Below are 18,120 nucleotides of genomic sequence, written 5' to 3' on the forward strand. Positions count from 1 at the left end.
ACCGATGCTGTGACGGGCGGGGGGGGGGGGGGGGGGGAGAGAGAGAGAGAGCATTGTGTGCTGAACCATGAATTATAAAAATTGATCCCTTTGTTATGTTGACTTGTATTAAATTGAGATATGTTATGCGGCTGCCTCTCGCTGCGGCCGCGGTGAACCCTTGCCATGTCAGTTTGCATTTAGCAGCCTGAGCATATTTAATGTTTTGCCAGAGCTTATGATGTTCTTGCCAAGAGCACTCCTGCAGCAATTCACCCGCGAGTCTCTCTTTGTGGCAATTACTTCAAAAGTTGTATTTTCCAACTAACTTTTTGATGCCCCTCGCATTGGGCTTCAGTGGAATCATTTCCATTTTGTATGCTTTTAATGCAGCTCAGTGTTTATTTATTGAAAGACCCAGTGTTGTACATATGTAGAGATGGATGTGTGTTGTGGAGGCGGTGTGTGTTTTGTGCGGGCTGCCACTCTCTGGTGTGCCGCTCTGTTTGTGAGAATTCGTGTATGGGTTTGATATCGGCCATAATTGAACATCACCTTCTGATCGCGGCGTGCTGTGATGTCTTACTGAAGCTTGGCAACAGCTGCATCAAGTGCGTTTGCGACTGCCGGTGTGTCTGTCTGATGCACACTCGTGTCACGACAACACACTGATCGAAGACCAGAAACACATTTTGCCAAATCTCAGTCTCATTTCTCCAAGAATACCTATTCAGAAAGGTGTTTAATGGCCTGATTTTAATTGAGAGATTACATGAAATGTTTGTGCTTTGAAAAATTAATTAAAGACTATTTAAGTAGCTTATGCAACAGCTAGGAGTAAAATGTGACCCTGGACCACAAAACCAGTCATAAGGGTCAATTTTGTGAAATTGAGATTTATACTTCATCTGAAAAAATAAGCTTTTCATTGATCTATGGTTTGTTAGGATAGGACAGTATGTGGCCGAGATACAACTATTTGAAAATGTGGAATCTGAGGGTGCAAAAAAATCAAAATACTGAGAAAATCGCCTTTAAAGGGGTGCTATTATGCTTTTTCACTTTTTCAACTTTAGTTAGTCTGTAATGTGAGATGGTCCTCACTGCAGAACACAAGATCCAGGGGGCGAGGTTGGATCCAGATCCAACTCCTCCCACCTTACATATACCTAAAAATAACCTAATGATTTTTGGCATAAAAGAAAAATCATTTTGACCCATACAATGTATTGTTGGCTATTGCTACAAATATACTCGTGCGACTCAAGACTGGATTTGTGGTCCAGGGTCACAAATAGTAGTAAAAATGGTGATCTAAAATAGACACTTTCACTTATATATTTATATAAATTTTAACCTAAATATCATTTGTCAGCTACTCAACTACTAATTAGTTAGTTTAGAGAAAGAAAATATCAAGCATGCTCATTCCAGAAAAAAAATTCCTTTTTGTTATTCTGGCAAAATGTTTTTGTTAAAACATAAAATTTAAGCCCAAAGTAAACTCTGCTTAAAAAATGAGGATTACCTGACTGAATGTGACATCATTGAACTTTCCAGTCGTCTTTAATTGGCCCCTGATTTGAGATGGCTTTTGAATTCTGTGAAAGTTCGATCAAACTCTCAACTCTACACCAGGAGAGTCACTCTTTTTTAATGACTGTGGCAGTCCATTGTTCCTGGGGTTTGGATTTGCTTGTCCCTCAGCGGAAACGTACAAGCATCAAAGAGCCCCACCGGCCTGAGCACTCGGTGACTTCGGGGCCGAGACTGTCTATATGAATGATGCTAATAGCATCTCACCAATCTCTGTGGTGAACCAATGAAAGGATAGTGTCAGAAGTTTAAAACACTACAAAAACAATCCCCTCCAGGTTTCCCTGGGTGATTAAAATGAATGGATCCAAAAAAGAACATCGTTGCCGATCTAGTCAATGCATCCGCTGGGCAAAACGGGCTACAAAAGACTTTAAAGCATTAGAAACTTTAAAGCCAGTGAAAAAGTAATTAGTTCCTCTGCCTTTGTTATCTCTCGATTATTTCAGAGGGAAATGGTGCTTTTTGTGTTTTTAATATTTCATGAACTTGAATCTTGAATCTTGGAATCTTGGTTTGGATCTTGGTCAAGTGTACACTAGTATGCAAAGTACATATTGGATTATCAAAGAGCTCAGTTGTCATCTTACATGACTTCATCTGGTTTATTTTTATATTGTGGTTGGATACTTTACTAAAGGATGTGAATGTAATTCAGAAGACAATTACATCTGATCTGTTTTTAATTTTCCGCTTTGTGTCCTCTTCAAGGTTATCCACATTACCGGCAGGCTGCGGATAAGAATGGCATTAACACACAGTCGTTCGGTACCCAATCAAATCATGGGCATGGTTGTGATGGCAAACGCACTTCCTCCACCAACCATCAATGAGGTTCGGATCGACTGCCAGATGTTTGTTACACGGGTCAACATGGATCTCAACATCGTCTTCTGTGAAAACAGGTAACACTCTTTATATTATATATTATTATATAAATATGGGTAATGTTAATCTCTAAGAGGGCAACAATTTCACTGTATTTGCACAATCTTATTTTGCAAAGCTTATATGCACTATTTAGTATAAGCCTAGTATTGTGTGCAGTTTGATTTAAGAGATTTTTTATCTGCCCAAAGGAATGATAAACGGTGAAAAAGAATTTCAATTTCGGCTGCTTCGAGTTAAAATATGACATTATTGTAGAACTGAAGGATCAGCGGGTGACATTGTGTTTTGCAAGAGTGGATAATCAGCCACACACTAATGTTCATGTGCAGTTCATTATGGAGCTGATAGTGATGAGTTCTGCTTAAACGCAATCCCAGAATGACCTTGTTTCAACATCTATCACTCGTTTGAAAAGCCGGCCAAGAAAAAACCCTCTTTTGTACTTACAAAACATCTGTGGTTCCACTGCTGCCCCATAAAATGAGAACATCTTAATTTGGCCCGGCTTGAAAGGAAATATCATATTAGTTTTATTGGTTTTATTTATATCTCTGGGATTGAAGTCATCCCAGTGTCTGCTAAAATTTTTACCACTCCCCTGCACTTAACATATTTATGAGAGAATGGAATCGGGCCAAGTCTATAGCGGAGTTATCATCACAGCAAAAGCCTGCTTTAAAATGAAGGTGGATAGAGATCGGTTGGCCGTTTTTTTATACTGGCCATGTTCTCTGATCCGTGTAGAGAAGGACTGCACAGAGGTTAGAGTCGAATAATGTCTCAAAATGCGCCGTTAAAAGTATTTGCCTGACTTAAAGGCATCTCATATGGTTTTAACCACCTGTTTTTATCAAATTTTCAATACTTCTTTAATAATTGCTTTTAGATTCAGCAAGCAGTTAGTAGAGCCACAGTAGGTCAGAAAATATTACGTCTATAATGAAAACAGGCTGACAGCTTGCCATCACAGATGGAAACATTTTTAATGAATAAAATCTGGTGCAATATATATTTAGCTTACAGAAGGGCTGGGAAATCAGAATCTCCTTATCAGTGAGGTTGACTAGAAACCAATCAGGTCTTTGTCCTATTTTAATCTGTCATTGACTGGAAAGAGATAATAACCCACAGTAAGATCTGATTGGTTTCTTTTTGGTGGGCTGCTCAGCTTTCCTTATTGATATGGCCATTACACTATAAAATTGATTTTTTACGTATTTTGTAAATAAAAAAACGTTTATTTTTAACGAGTATGTTTTACAAGAAACTACTATTTCAGTTTTTCTACTTCAAACTTTAACGTGTGTTTCAATGTGTTACTTGCTGTTTCTTTGTAATTATTTGTCAAATTTACCAGCAATTTCTAAATGAAAATTGTTTCAAAGAAAATCCTACACCAATTTATTTTAGTAACCCTAACCCTAACAGCGCAGGAACCTGATTGGTTCTGACAAATAGCTAATACATGACATTTTCAAATACAATTGAAGTAATTTTCTCAGCTGTTGCTAATGTTATTACATTATAACATCAAAGTCATCATGAAATGCCAATTGCAACCCTTTTTCCATAAGATTTTCAATGCACAAAACAGATGTCTCGATTTAAGTGAACATTCAACTGAACTACAAAAATTGTTTAAAAATAGTGGGGGAAATGGTGTCAATTTTGATTTTATGCTGAAATAATCCTTTTCTAGAATCAGCGATTACATGGACCTGACACCTGTCGACATCGTAGGGAAGAGATGTTATCACTTCATTCACGCAGAGGACGTGGAAGGCATTCGGCAAAGCCATTTAGACCGTGAGTATCTGCTCCGAAATCCATCCAATCAATCTGTGCAGCCACCCAACAGTGCCAAAAACTAGAGGATGGTTGTTAAAGAGCAAGATTCAGTGTCCTTACATGCTTTAGCGGGACTCATTGATCATTGGTCAATGACATCCTGAGAGCACACTGTGTTACGTGCCAAAGCTGGCGTAATGTGTTTGCTGCAGCACTTCAGTGTAATGGGACAGCAGTGAGACAGGCAAGATTATCCATGCTAGCGCTTCTTCTCATAACTGTCCATGAAGAACCGCTTCCCTCTGCCAGACGGTTAGGCGAGCGCGTGTCTTCCAAACAAGCCCCGTATCGCTCGCGAGGCACAGTATCTCTGGTCGTTTGACAGTCTTACACATTTCACTCCTCTTTTCAGGTTAAGTTGCTCCTCTCAATGTACAGGCGCCACATTTCGAGCGCATTTTTATGTCATGTAGTATTCATCTGGGCCGGTCCGCCTCTGCAGAGCCCTTTGAAGGTTCCTCAACCTTTTGCACGCTCTGCTTTCATCGTGCTCGGCAGGAGGGCCGCTGACCGTCTGGAGGAACGTTCATGCTTTTTTGAATATCCTAAATCATCTGTTAAGTGTGTTTTGGCAGCACACCTTTCCCGCTCCCCTCCACCACGATGGCAGAAATTCAAAACGTCATTGAGAGCGGCGTAGCGTTTCATACAGTAGATGTGTGTGCTGCTCTACAGCAGGCAGGTTGCCATTATTTAAGTAGTGAGGGTTGAGGCACAGGAAGAGGAGGAGGAGGGGGATAAATCCCTCGTTTTATTAGGTGTTTGCAGAGGAGGGTGGGTGTCCTTGGGGCTGGCGAGGGAATTTGGAGCTGTCTGATTAGATATTGGGAGTTCAACTGAATTAGAGCGCAATTACCACTGTATTGCACTGTCCCTTTGCCTTAAAAAGCCACCAGATTGGGTCCATTAGACCTTGATTTGATACCCAGCGGAGGCAGAGGAGAGAGGACCGAAGCCCTGGATTGCATTGATAGCGGAGAGAGAGAAAAAGATGGTGTGGAAGGAGAGAGAGAGAGAGATAGACACAAAGAGAGGACTGCACATCCCCAGCTATCCCTGGCTTTCTAACCATCTATTACGCATTAGCGTGGCGGCAATCAACATAAATCTAGCCGCACTGCAAATGGCTGGCCGTGTCGCTACAGTAGAGAGTGGATAGGGGTTCTGTTCCTGCATTTTACTTTGCACGTTCATACTCGGTCTGATAAAATGTGGTTAGCTGGTTGAAACAGTGTTTGAAAATGTAGCTGTAATCATAATTCAAAGAACTTAAACTGCAGTTAAACGATGCTTTTTAAAAACTGATCAACTAAAATGCAGGATACTAACAAAAAGTAGCTAATGACAATGAATCTATTCATGAGGCAGTGTACATGCACAATCATACACTAATTATGCTGAATAACCTGCCAACATTTGAAGTCATGTAAATGCATAAAACTATTTTCTTATACCTGGTAAAAGTCAAACATTTTATGCAAAATATGATGGGCACACCTATATTTTTTCAGCAGAAAAAAAAACGAATTTCACGTTTCATGTAAACTTGTTTTTTACATTTTTGTTTTTTAGGAAAAACATATTTTGATGGTTATTGGCGTCTTTTTGTTATGCATGTAATTGCCCTCAGTGTCAATGCAAATAAATAACCATTAGATATTATTGATAATTTTTGCATGATAAGAGCTATTTTATCTAGTGCACGGATAATTAAGAACTGCATTATCTCACCAATTCACACCACACTAATAAAACTTGAAAATATATATAAATGGGTTAAATTGATTCAGTAAATCCCTTCAAATGAGAGAGCATAGTAGAAAGTGTTCAATTATTGCTAATTATTGCTTCTGTCACACTACTACTTGATACTTTTAGTTAGTTACTAAGAAATCCTAGCACAGCTAAATGCATTATAATGACGTGAGTGTCGTCTCGGCTTCCATCAAAGCCAGATCTTCAGGTGTCTGCATGAACATGACACGCGTGACTAAGGAGCAGTCAGACCGATCTCCCGCTGATTGCTAATCAGACACTGATATCAGATCACACAGGGCCATCAGATTGGTTAGAGCCTGGGATAAGAGGGATGATGTCAGTCTGGTCAAATCTCTCTGCTGCCGATGCAGTGACGTGTGCGTGGAGAAGACCTTCCTTTGGCTTGAGTTGCGATGTATGATATATTACAGATGCGTGCTGCAGAGTTCATAGGCCACTGCTCAAGTAAAGTGTTTAAAAGCAGATCTGTTTAAATTGAGCACCTTGATCTAGGGTTGCTTAAAGTTTTTATAAAATGGGTAGTTTCTGGACTTTAAAGTGCATGGTTGAAAAATGCTGATAGGTAGAAGAATTGTTTATTGATCATAATGTTCATTTAATTCATATCGCTTTTGCTGCCTTTTCAATAAAAACAACAAGGCATTGGTTTTTAACTACAGTAAAATCTCTATACTGCACGGTCTCTTGTGGCCTATTTCTTGAACTAATTTTTGGACATACTAAAACATGAACCCTCATTCTCATCTATTTGTTTAATGGTTTAATTTGAGCTTTGTAACTGTGAAAAACAAATAGCTCTGGTTTATCGAAGGAAAATTAGAAAGCCGACTGTTGGTGCTCACGAAGCATTTGAGAGCAGGTGTTTTATATGGGCAGAAATGCATTGTGACAGCTCTGACCTCACCTGTGTCAGCTTCCGAACAGCACCAACACGGCTTAAATTAATAAAAGACACTGTGTTACACGACTACGTATAATACTCACCGCATAAATGCTCCGCGGGTATGTGTGTGCTTTTACCAGCTGAGAAAGAGAGCGAGAGGGAGACAGAGGTGGGAAACGATGGCTCACAGAAGTGTGGAGAAACCCCAGGAGACTGAAGCTCTGTGCCTGAAGGCAGACTACAAGAGCCGGTCTCTGAAGAGTAGTTCAAACTGACTTTAATGAAAAACTCCCTTCACTCCTTATTGTGCTTGAAGATAGACTCCACAGCTGTGGAAAAATACACCTGCTCTAACACCCATCGCATGTACCATTGACAATGTTTCTTCAGGTTTCTTCCATAATGGGTTCAGAGTAAATATAAAATATATGTTTCTGTTAGTCTGTATTCATGGATATGCTGCATTTATGTCAGCAGTGATTCATGTGCATGTCATTTTACTTGCTTGCCAACCAGCTCTAACTAGTTTTACAACTATCTCAAGCAGTATGGATTAGCACGTGCCTTAGTAGCTTTGACCAGCTAGAAACTGGTTTTATCTGGATTTTACAACACAAAAACATCTTTAAAACCAGCAAATGATTGCATCCTTACTTGCAGTTGTTCCAAAATGCCTTGAAACTGAGATGATGCTTTGAAAACAATGATCACAGGTGTAATTTCACTTCTCGCCGCTTCTCTAAATGGCCAAGGCGTTTACTTCCTCCGCTGGTGAAGTTTTGCCATTAGATCCAAAGAATACAAGTTAAACACCTCCAATTCACCCTGCCCGGGTGCCGCAGATCTGCATGTCTGCTCTCTCATTCATAAAAGGCTTGTCTTTACAATAATACCCCAGTGGACTGCAAGGACTTTTCCATAAAGCAATTTCACGGGTGTAAATTACTTGCTTTTATATGACAGTGACACCCTCCACCCCTCCTGCTGGAAGTGAGGCCACGCTGGGTAAAGGGTATCTGAAAGGTAGCTGCTATTATGGAAGGGATCCAAGTGATTTAACAGAACTGAAGGACAGAGGCCCTGGCGCAGAGAGAGCGAGCAAGAGAGATAGAATGAGAAAGAACTGAAGTAGAGAGGGAGAGAGACAGAGAGAGTGAGAGACCGTCCTGCAGGCTTGCCCGAGGCTCCAGGAGAAGGCAGGCAGATTAAAGAGGCCGTATTCCTTTTAAAGCCTCCGAAAGCAGCCAACGAGTCCTGCACCGGAAAATAAAAAGAAGGATACAGAAAGAGAGAGAGAGTGAGAGAGAGAAAGGGGTGGCTTCATTACCACTAAATCAATAACTCAAGCAGCCCCTGATTGATTTAATGGCAGCGTAACTGAAAGGGGGTTAAAAAAGAAGCCTCACCTGTACAGACGTGGTGCCGGGCGGAGCCGAGGGGGCCAGCACATCAAATGCAATGCAGATGAGATCAGCTCATCATGTTTAAAGGCAGAGGGGGAAAAATGTCCTAGAACTTGTAGACAGTAATGAGGGTTTAAAGGGACCGCTCGGACTCGCATGTTCACAGACGGAGGGGAAGAATCGCTCTGTATGTTTGACAAGATTTAATATACTGGCGCTGTACAATACTTTGATTCGGTTTCAATTTAATGTGCTTTATTGGCACAACAAACAGCTCTACATTTTGTATTGCCAAAGTATTTGCAACTTAGCGGTGTACAATGAAAATGGTGCAGGATATCTATTTATCTGTCTGCCACTGTGAGATTTTAAAGCATTTCAAAAGAAGATGTTAAGGAAGTTGTTTTTATGGAATATTTTCCATAGCAGTTCTTTCTTTTGTCTTCAGTTCTGACATTTCAGATGTGAAGTATGTTTTTGTCCAGCACTTTTGCTTACATTCCATGTATACTGAACCATAGACTCTCAGTAGCATGTAAGCTTTGTTGAAGAGAGTGAAGGTGAGTCAAGGGTATGCCCACTGGCCACGGCGAACAAGTCAGATAAACAACTCGGCTTTTTGTCTCAATTTACTGGAGTTAGAGCTTAGTTTTACATTTATTGGTACAGAAAGCAGTCGGTGAACTAAAGTCAATTATCGGAGCCTTTGGGACGGCTTCTTAAACAATGCTATTAGTCTGTAATGATTTTAATTACTAGACTTATTCTTATATAAATCATCCTTCTCAATGGACTCTTTTTATGGAAAGGGCCATTTGTAGCTGTAATTAAACCCAGAATCTGAATTTACTACCGTGCTTGGGTTCCGACTGTTTCTGTTTTGCAGAACATTGATTAATGCAAATTCATATTATTTGAGATCGCCATTTAGCACTTAATTTAGCCAAAATTATGGCAACTGCCACAGTGTCTTCACATGAGTAGCCTTAGACAAGGACACAATTACAGAGCCTTTAGCAAACAGTCACAGCGCCCTCTGCTGGGCCTTTAAGATTAATAATGTTCAAGATGGTAATATAGTATCTTTCAAATGAAATAATGGATAGGTTTGTGTTTTACCTGGTCACACGGAAGGCAAATATCATGATTAATATTATTTGCTGTTGTTGTAATTAAACCTGAGTGTATGTAAAATTTTAATATATCACATTGTTCACTATATCTCCTTTTTCCTCTTCCACCTCCTTTCCTTTCTGGTATACTATCCTCTTTCTATTCCATAGTGATGAATAAAGGTCAGTGTGTGACAAAGTATTACCGCTGGATTCAGAAAAATGGAGGTTATATCTGGATCCAGTCCAGTGCCACTATTGCAATCAACGCCAAGAACGGCAACGAGAAAAACATCATCTGGGTCAACTATGTACTCAGGTATACGAGTCTTCTACTTTGATGAAAATGCCATATCTTTAGATTTTGATTTGTTCCGTCCGGCACTGTAACAAGATGAAAGTGTTTTCTTACTTGAGAGAGTTAGTAATAGTCTGTTCTTCTGTAAGATGACGAAGGCCAAACACACTGATCTTCTCAAACTGCAGTGTGATTTCTTACTGCTTTTGGGTCTGTGTACGGGCTTAGAGATCATTAGAATGCTCTGTGCTTTGGGCCGCAGTGAATCAATCAGGATGTCTGGAACGTTCTAGAGAAGAGAATGAAGAATGTTTCACACGGCTGTGAATGATTCTTAGCTGGCAAAGTGAATTACTTGTTTCTTCTAAACGTGTCTTTTTTGTGGTTTCTTTTCTAATGGGCAGTAATCCAGAGTACAAAGACACACCCATGGATATCGCACAGCTGCCTAACCTGCCAGAGAAAGCATCAGAGTCCTCAGAAACATCTGATTCTGAATCCGACTCCAAGGAGAACTCTGGTATAGTATCACTCCTCATCCCATTTCATTGCAGTATGCCACAGAACATTACAGAATAAGTGGAAGGTCGTTGGTTTGAACCCCACAAAGCCTCACCACAAGCTGTCCCTTGAGCAGGACACTTAAAGCCAGTTCTTCTTGCGCCGAGTTTGTTATCCCTGTTCATGGAACCATTTCTGGTGACATTAGATTCTACATCTTAGATTCTTTACAAACTAGTAGTATAGTAAAGTAACACTATACACAACACACTTGAAAGTTTTCTTTTAACCAAATGCAAATGTCTCATCTGAGGGCTCTTGCTGTGTAAAATATCTTCATTTCAATAATTACTGGAAATTATGTAAGACAAGGAAATTTGGTGCTTTCGATATGTCCCTAAAACTGGTGTAAATAGTCCATTAAAACTCCACAGCCAGTTGGAGATATTAATTATACATTCCAAAAGAAGATGAAGTGAGATTCCAGATATGGTGGAGGCTGTGAGTGAACAAGGCCGGTTGACAGTCTGGGGAAAGTGCCAACATATTGGCCCCTGGGCATCTCTGCCTGCCGAGCCTTTTGCCAGCCTTCATCACAAAGGTTACAGACTGTGCCAGCTGCAGCTGGACCAAACCATGCCCTCTTCTCCTCTCACACTCCCTACCTATCTCTACACCTATCCCCGCATTCTCCTTCTGTCTTTCTCTGTCTCTTTCTCTCTCTCTCCCTGTGTTTCTCTTCCAATGCAGACATGTTTTTCCTAAGGCCAGAATTTCCAAATCCCTGTGAGATGTATGCCTCACTGTTCTGTTTTTCCCCCTCACTTCTAAATTCATGCACTTTAAAAAGAAAGAATTTTAATGTATTAATGATTTCTGATACATAGTTTGAGCTCACCTTGAGCTACCAAAGTCACTTGTTCTGAACAGAATTTGAGTCGACCATGACAAAACTAATTATTAATGACACATAATGTCACAAATAAGTCACCAGTGGCTAATGCTGTTGCCAAAAATAGAACATCAAAGAGCAATTTATGTCCTTAGTGTAATTGTGTCCTGTACTTAAGAAGCATAATATATATCCAACTGGAGCTCTTCCAAACTTTAAATGAATACCCTTCACATAAAACCCCTGATAATGTTTAGTGAACTATGTTTCTTCTGTGAGAAACCTTACTTTGTCTAATAAACTATGACGTGTATGGAAACCTGTCCTCTAAAATATTTTCTTTCTCCCAGAAGACAACGAAAACTCCAAGTCAGATGGGAAGGGCAATCAGTCTTCTGAGAACAGTGAAGATCCAGAGTCAGACAGTAAGAAACAGACGGGCCGGCCACCAGAGCAAGAGATGAGACGACAGGAGGAAGGAGACAGTTCCAGCAATCCAGAAAGTCAGGACAGTGATGATAGTCTGGAACCTTCTGACTGTGAAACTGACCACAAGGAGTGCCGCCTGGGTGGTTTACATATAAAGGTGGAGCGCTATGGTGACGGTGAGGTGGAGGAACTGCAGGACTCGCCCTCCTCTTGCTCCTCCTCAGAAGAAGAGGATGAGGCGGAAGATATTGTAAAGGACTGCAACAGTGGAGGAGAGCTGAGCGGGCCAGCAATGAGTAAACACCAGAAGAGAAAGAAGAGGAGAAAAAAGCAGAAATGGGATGGTAGTCGGCAACGTCTCTGTCTGTCTCCCTCGGCGGCTGCTACCCCCAGCCCTGGCAGCCTGGACCCCACCCTTGGCGACCAGCCTCCCCTCCTGCTTCCACCCTCCCCAACCAGTTCCTCTGTGCTGAAGATCAAAACTGAGATGTCAGAAACTATAAACTTCGACAACGACAGCAGCATCTGGAACTACCCACCCAACCGAGAGATCTCCCGCAACGAGTCCCCCTACAGTATGACAAAACCCCACAACACCTTCCCTTCTCCCCCGCCTGCCGGCCTGCAGGTGTCCATCCCGGACTCTGTCCTCACTCCACCTGGTGCCGAGGGTGGAGGAGGCAGCAGAAAGCCCAACTTCAGTGGCAACAGTAGCAGCGGCAACAGTGCCCCCACCTCTGTGTCCAGTGCAACTCCGGGCAGCTTGGTTCCTCATTCCAGTTCCACCACCGCTGACCCGCTCTCCCCACCTCTCTCGGCCTCACCACGGGACAAGCAGCAGGGTACACCCACCTCCTCCGGTTCCCTGCTCTACACCAGTGACCTGGAAGCCCTGCAGAGGTTACAAGCGGGGAACGTGGTACTTCCATTGGTGCACAGAGTCACAGGCACGCTTGCTGCCACAAGCACTGCTTCCCCGCGAGTCTACACCACTGGAACTATCCGATATGCCCCGGCAGACGTCAGCCTGGCCATGCAGGGCAACCTCCTGCCTAATGCCCACACCGCTGTGAACTTTGTGGATGGGCCCGGCTTTGGCATAGACCCCAAGACGCCCATGGAGATGCTGTACCATCACGTGCACCGACTCAACATGTCCACCCCCTTTGGGGGTGCGGTCAGTGGAGCCGGCCTCACGCAGATGCCAGCTGCTAATGTCTTCACCACAGCAGAGGGACTTTTCTCCACGCTTCCGTTTCCCGTCTACAGCAATGGCATCCACAACACACAGACTCTGGAGCGCAAGGAGGATTGAGGCAAAACATCGAGACCATATTACTGTGTTCAACTGTGTTAAAAAGACTCTTCTGAGGCAAAAGACTGTGTATCAAAGTTGGGGAAAAGTGAGATGTTCTAGCACTTTGAATTTTGAGCAATTGAGCTTGTGTAACTGAAATGAATGGTTTCTCTTCCTGTGTCTTTCTATCTCTTCGACTTTCTTCTTTCTCGCCTCCTTACACAAGTTCTTGATGGCGGTTTCTCTAAACAGACTAAACAAACTCATCTCTATTGTAAAGAGTTCCTTTTGAGCCACAGGGAATTCATAGCACTGTAGCGTATGTTTTCTCTGTGGTGAGATATTTGTCCAGAGTATGTAACATCCTCGTTAGGATGTCTTAAAGGTATTAGAAAAAGAAAATCGACAAGAAAGGAGACTGTTCATGTTTCTAAAGGTATCTTGATGTAATTGAGATTGATGCTGACAAAAGGATGTTACCCTGTTTGATGTAGTTCAAAGGGTTTTATGGTTCTTTCTAAAGGGGGAATAATATTTTAGAAATAAAATTTTTTCTTCGTTTTTTATAGCTCAACATAACTTGCAAATCATGCATTTTAAAAAAGCAATTTTAGCCGGGTATTGACCTGTGAATAGAATGTTACTATAAAATCCCAGGACATGGAACAGGTCAGTGTGAGATTTTTCCAGTTCCATCTTCTGTTTGCAGATCCATGGTGCTATCCCTCACTCAGCTGGCTGATGTAGGTACTGTTCCGGAACTCCAGACAAACGGCGGCTTCAGAGCTTTTCCACAGAAAAGTCAAACCTTCAACAAACTTATTTTTCTTTTATGTTCATCACTTACCCATGAGCACGGGAGAGTATTTTAACTCAATCAGATTGAGTTTGGAAAGGGATACAGAAAAGTTTGTTAGGTTTTTTGTTTGTTTGTTTGTTTGCTTTGTTTTTTGAATTCTTTTTTATCTCTCAGTGCAACTGAGACTAATTTTGCATCATAAATTTGAAGATGAATGTTAAACTCCAACAGGCTTTGGCCAAAGCTGTTCTTAATTGTTTTGGGGATTTTTTTATATCATTTTTGGCTTAATTGTTTACACTCCCTCTTTAGCTTAAAGCCTGGTGTCCTTTCCTAAATCAGCTCCCCTTCATCCCTTACCCCTTAACTGTCTCTGCAAATCACATATCAAATGGAGATTGTAATAAGGACATGCATTTTCAATCAAAAAAATGTGTTTTGAAAATCCACATTCCTAATTTTTATCCACTGTTGCCAAAAAAACTTTACTCTCACAGTATGGTGTTAAAACACTGTGATTTGATGTTTAAAAAAAAAACTAAAGTAATAAAACGGAAGAAAACTGTCACTTCATCCTTTGGCAGCCGTCCATCATCTATTACGCAGCGTGATAACCGTAAACTTGTACAATGTGTAAGTGTCATTGGCTGTCAGTCTCCATAGCAACTTAAGTGTGTGTTACTATATGCAGTATATACTGAGCTAATGTAGCTGTTTTGTCCTTTGTCCTCTCTGTGCTAGTCCGGGCTCGGACGGGGAAACATTGGTTCTCCTTCCAGCCCCCTTGCAGTCTTAGTGAACCAGTGGAGGTTAGTGGATTTTGTGTGGTGGCCTTCCAATGTAGTGTCACCTTTTTTTGCTGCTTCCTTTTTGTATGTATTACTTTTTTCTGTTTCTGCTATTGCTTTGCTGTTGTGTAGTCTACAGACCTCTCTCTCTTCTCAGAGATAAAAGACTCTAAACTAGCTCAAAGGTTTAAGGAGCCATTTTTTTGCCACTGAGGAATTCTGGGATTGCAGTTTCCAGCTCAAAACGTGATGAGGAATAAAAAAAAATAAACTGAAGTAGCATTTAGCAGACTGGAACCTTAAAAGCCTCAGATGTGAAACATTCCCAGAGTCCCTTGTGCTTCTCTTGTGCATTGGGTGTATTTCATTGGTTTCCACCAAACCTGTTGACATCAAGGACCCTGCAACTCACAGGAAATAATAAAAAAAAGATGACGGTAGTATTTCAGGACAATAAACAATTTTAAAGATTTCTAAAGAGATGAAAAAAATATTTCGCACTATAAAATCTATTTTTATAGGTGTTTTGGAAATGCATGTTTACTAAGTTGATTGTTTGGTTTACTTGATTTTGTTCGGTCCAGCGGCTTTGTCGATGTTTAGTGTTTTTTAGTCTGTCCAGCAAAGGGAAGGGGGAGGCCTTCGTCTTTTTACCTGAATCAGGCTTCCCCCGACATCAGGAAACTTGTGTCTGTGGTTTCTGTGAAGACGTGTTGTTACTCAAACCCAGGTCATGATGTTAATGTTTTTAAAAATTACAATAACGGGACTCGCTGTCGGAACGGTTGCAGGAGAGCTTGGCGTCACCGCTGCAGGTTAACAGGATCCTAGATTTTAGCATTTTGTACGTAGAGCAGAAGCGGTCGGGCCAGGGCTTGGGGGCAGCTCCAAAAACAGACACTGTGGACCAGGAAATACACCCATATGTTACTAACAGAACAGCCGGGCGAGCTGTCTCAATGTATCTGTGTTGTGTCAAAATGATTGCTGGTGATTTAATCTTAAACTAATCTCAGCTGCTGTCAGATAAATAGTGTTTAAAATTACAATATGAGAAATCACTTCATTACCTGTGAAGACTGTGTCTGTGTTTTTAACTATTTCTTGTACAATTATACAGATTCTTTTATGAGGAACTTGGTGCCAAGTAGAAGAATATGGGAGAAAGGGGATTCTCTTAGTATCAGTGTTAACAGTGTTATAAATTCTAAGTACAAACAAATTAAAATATTAAAAAGAGAAAACTATGGTACATTTTTTAATTTTTTTTTTGTTTTCAGAAGAAAAAAAGACAAAAAACAACTAACTGAAGCTAACTTTGAGTGCCTGGCTTATTTTTTTGGAAACACATTTTTTGTTCATTTACCATGAATAATGCTGCAATTCAAAAATGTACATACTTCATTTTACAACAGGGTTATTTTATACTTTTGTAGGTTTTCATCAGTTAAAGCGACATGTCATACATGGTTGTCTTTCTGTAACACAGTTTTTTTACCATCTTACAGGTGCCATATTCATAATAAACTTTTCTTGGATTTGTTACTATCTGGCATCATTTCTTTTACATTTTGTTCATCATAAATGAATGCCGAACATCAGTGATTATTCTTTGCGTTCCAACTTTCCTGCTTCTTTATGTTTGTTCTTTCCCTCCTATGTTTTTCTCCCGGTCTTTAGTTTTGGTTATTGTAGCCTTTTTTAGTTACCTACAGGTTTCAGGTAAGGGAATATCAAAATATTCCCATGTAGCCCTGCTGACTTTTGCTTCCACATACAATGAATGGCAATCCAGTGCACTTGTACCAGGGCCTTTGTTTTGACAGTGAATCTCCTTTACGTTGGACAGAATCTCACGGGTATTTCTGACATGTTTTTGCACCTCATGGTATCCTCACCAGGTTTTCAATTAGCAGGACTATTTCAATCTGTGTCTTCTATTATACTGATCTCACTGTAACTTCCTACGGCAAAGCTAAATAAAAGGGGAAAAATGCTTCCTTTTAAAAGTGTTTTACTTTAGATCTTTTTCGACAATGTTAGGTCTTGCTCTGTGAAAACAGACCATTTTTATTGCTCAGAGGATATTCAAGAAGAAGAATGTTTGGAGTGAAGGAATTTGACTGAATCCATTGGGAATTGATTAGATGGCCAGGAATGATAAAAACAAAGTAAAGTTGTTTCAGTGGCAGAACAAGTTAAAAAAAAATTTCTCTCTCTCTTATTGTTTTTTTTTATTTTTTATTTTTAAAGATTACAAGACATTTATTTGTTTGTACTAACATGCTCCAATAAATTCTGCACAATAAGATTAGAAACATACACTAAGGAAGTCGATACTGTTGACTTCATGTAACAGGTGTCTCAGAGAGTGCGTAAGATTACTATTACGATTTTTCCATATCTGTCAGAATAATGCACACATATGCTATAATGTGTGCAATGTACTAGAATTGACCTCCCATTTACAGTGTGTTGAATCAACTGAAAGTAACTATTTTAACTTATTACTTGATCAGAGAACTAGTTAAGACAGATTTACAAACAAGTGGACTGTTTAATTTCAAAGATAATGACTGGATCCCAGTCACATGCAACTTAATGAGGTCATATGACAGCACAGCACTAATGTTTGAAACATTTACAGTGGAATAACACAGTTTAATACAGAGAAGTGTAGACAGTATATAGTGTATACCACGCAGTGTTCAGTATCGTAAGCTAGTATTCCACTCTGAACACAGCTTTTGTTCAATTCTAAGTAACTGTCTCCCTTGCACCTTTCCTCTTTGCCCTGTTTTTTTCTCTTGTTCTCTCCCTTCTCCCTGCTGCATATCTTTCTCCACTGACTTCAGGCACTGAGGGGGAGGTCACCGCTGAAGCCCACTGAAGAAATTCAACCAACTTTAAATATTTTACGCAATTTTAAATGAAGCCCATGAATGATAGATCACAGGAGAGAGATAGAGAAAGAGAGAGGAGGAGGAGGAAGAAGACGTGAAAAAGCCCAAACCTGAATCCTCCCTAATTATGAGCTGTCCATCTCACCTATACAGTCCTTATTGGAAATCAGAGTGTGTTTACATAGCAAAGAACCTCTCATTAGGGCAGCTACAGGTACATAGAACCTTCAACACCTATATGATTATGAGAGATGAACTGTTTCACATCTACTGAGGTCTATTCATACTGCTCAACGCAATTTAACAGCTGCGTATGATCAGAAGCAGACATGTTTTATATACGTATAGAAAAATGACAGGCACGAATAGGATAGATAGACAGGTTGACAAAAGACAGAGTGGCACAGGTTTTCGTATAAGACTACTATTTGAGATATTAGATATAAGCCTACTTGATTTATGTTTTTGAGGAAGAGTTGTATTTTTAATTCGGTGAGATTAGAACCGCAGCAGCTTTTCAGTTGTGAAATCCAGTGGCAAGAGTGACATCTAGTGGTTACAGTCAGTAATAACGTCTTTAGAACTCTTGTTTCAACAGGGATCTTCTGTAGCCTACTTCAGAAGATGAAGAGCTGAGACCTCTTGTGAAAGCCGGGATCTCTCGTAAGATTTTCATAGACGTAATCACTTTTTTGAATACATCTAACAACTAAATGCAAGTG

At 40.5% G+C, this 18,120-nt stretch overlaps 1 protein-coding gene across 1 annotated transcript in view; it reads left to right on the forward strand.

The window, feature by feature from the left end:
• LOC107729284 (neuronal PAS domain-containing protein 3-like) overlaps positions 1 to 13,578 on the forward strand; it is a 50,378-nt gene extending 36,800 nt beyond the window's left edge. Inside the window, exons 3-7 of the mRNA XM_016539749.1 lie at positions 2,287 to 2,480; positions 4,166 to 4,272; positions 9,663 to 9,810; positions 10,194 to 10,309; positions 11,536 to 13,578. Of these exons, the coding sequence (XP_016395235.1) occupies positions 2,287 to 2,480; positions 4,166 to 4,272; positions 9,663 to 9,810; positions 10,194 to 10,309; positions 11,536 to 12,926 (1,956 nt within the window). The 3' untranslated portion in view covers positions 12,927 to 13,578. The remainder of the gene's footprint in view (positions 1 to 2,286; positions 2,481 to 4,165; positions 4,273 to 9,662; positions 9,811 to 10,193; positions 10,310 to 11,535) is intronic.
• The last annotated feature ends 4,542 nt before the right edge of the window (positions 13,579 to 18,120 follow it).

This window comes from Sinocyclocheilus rhinocerous, unplaced genomic scaffold (assembly GCF_001515625.1).
Source record: "Sinocyclocheilus rhinocerous isolate Xijiao unplaced genomic scaffold, SAMN03320098_v1.1 scaffold1268, whole genome shotgun sequence".
In the NCBI taxonomy this organism is placed as follows: domain Eukaryota; kingdom Metazoa; phylum Chordata; class Actinopteri; order Cypriniformes; family Cyprinidae; genus Sinocyclocheilus; species Sinocyclocheilus rhinocerous.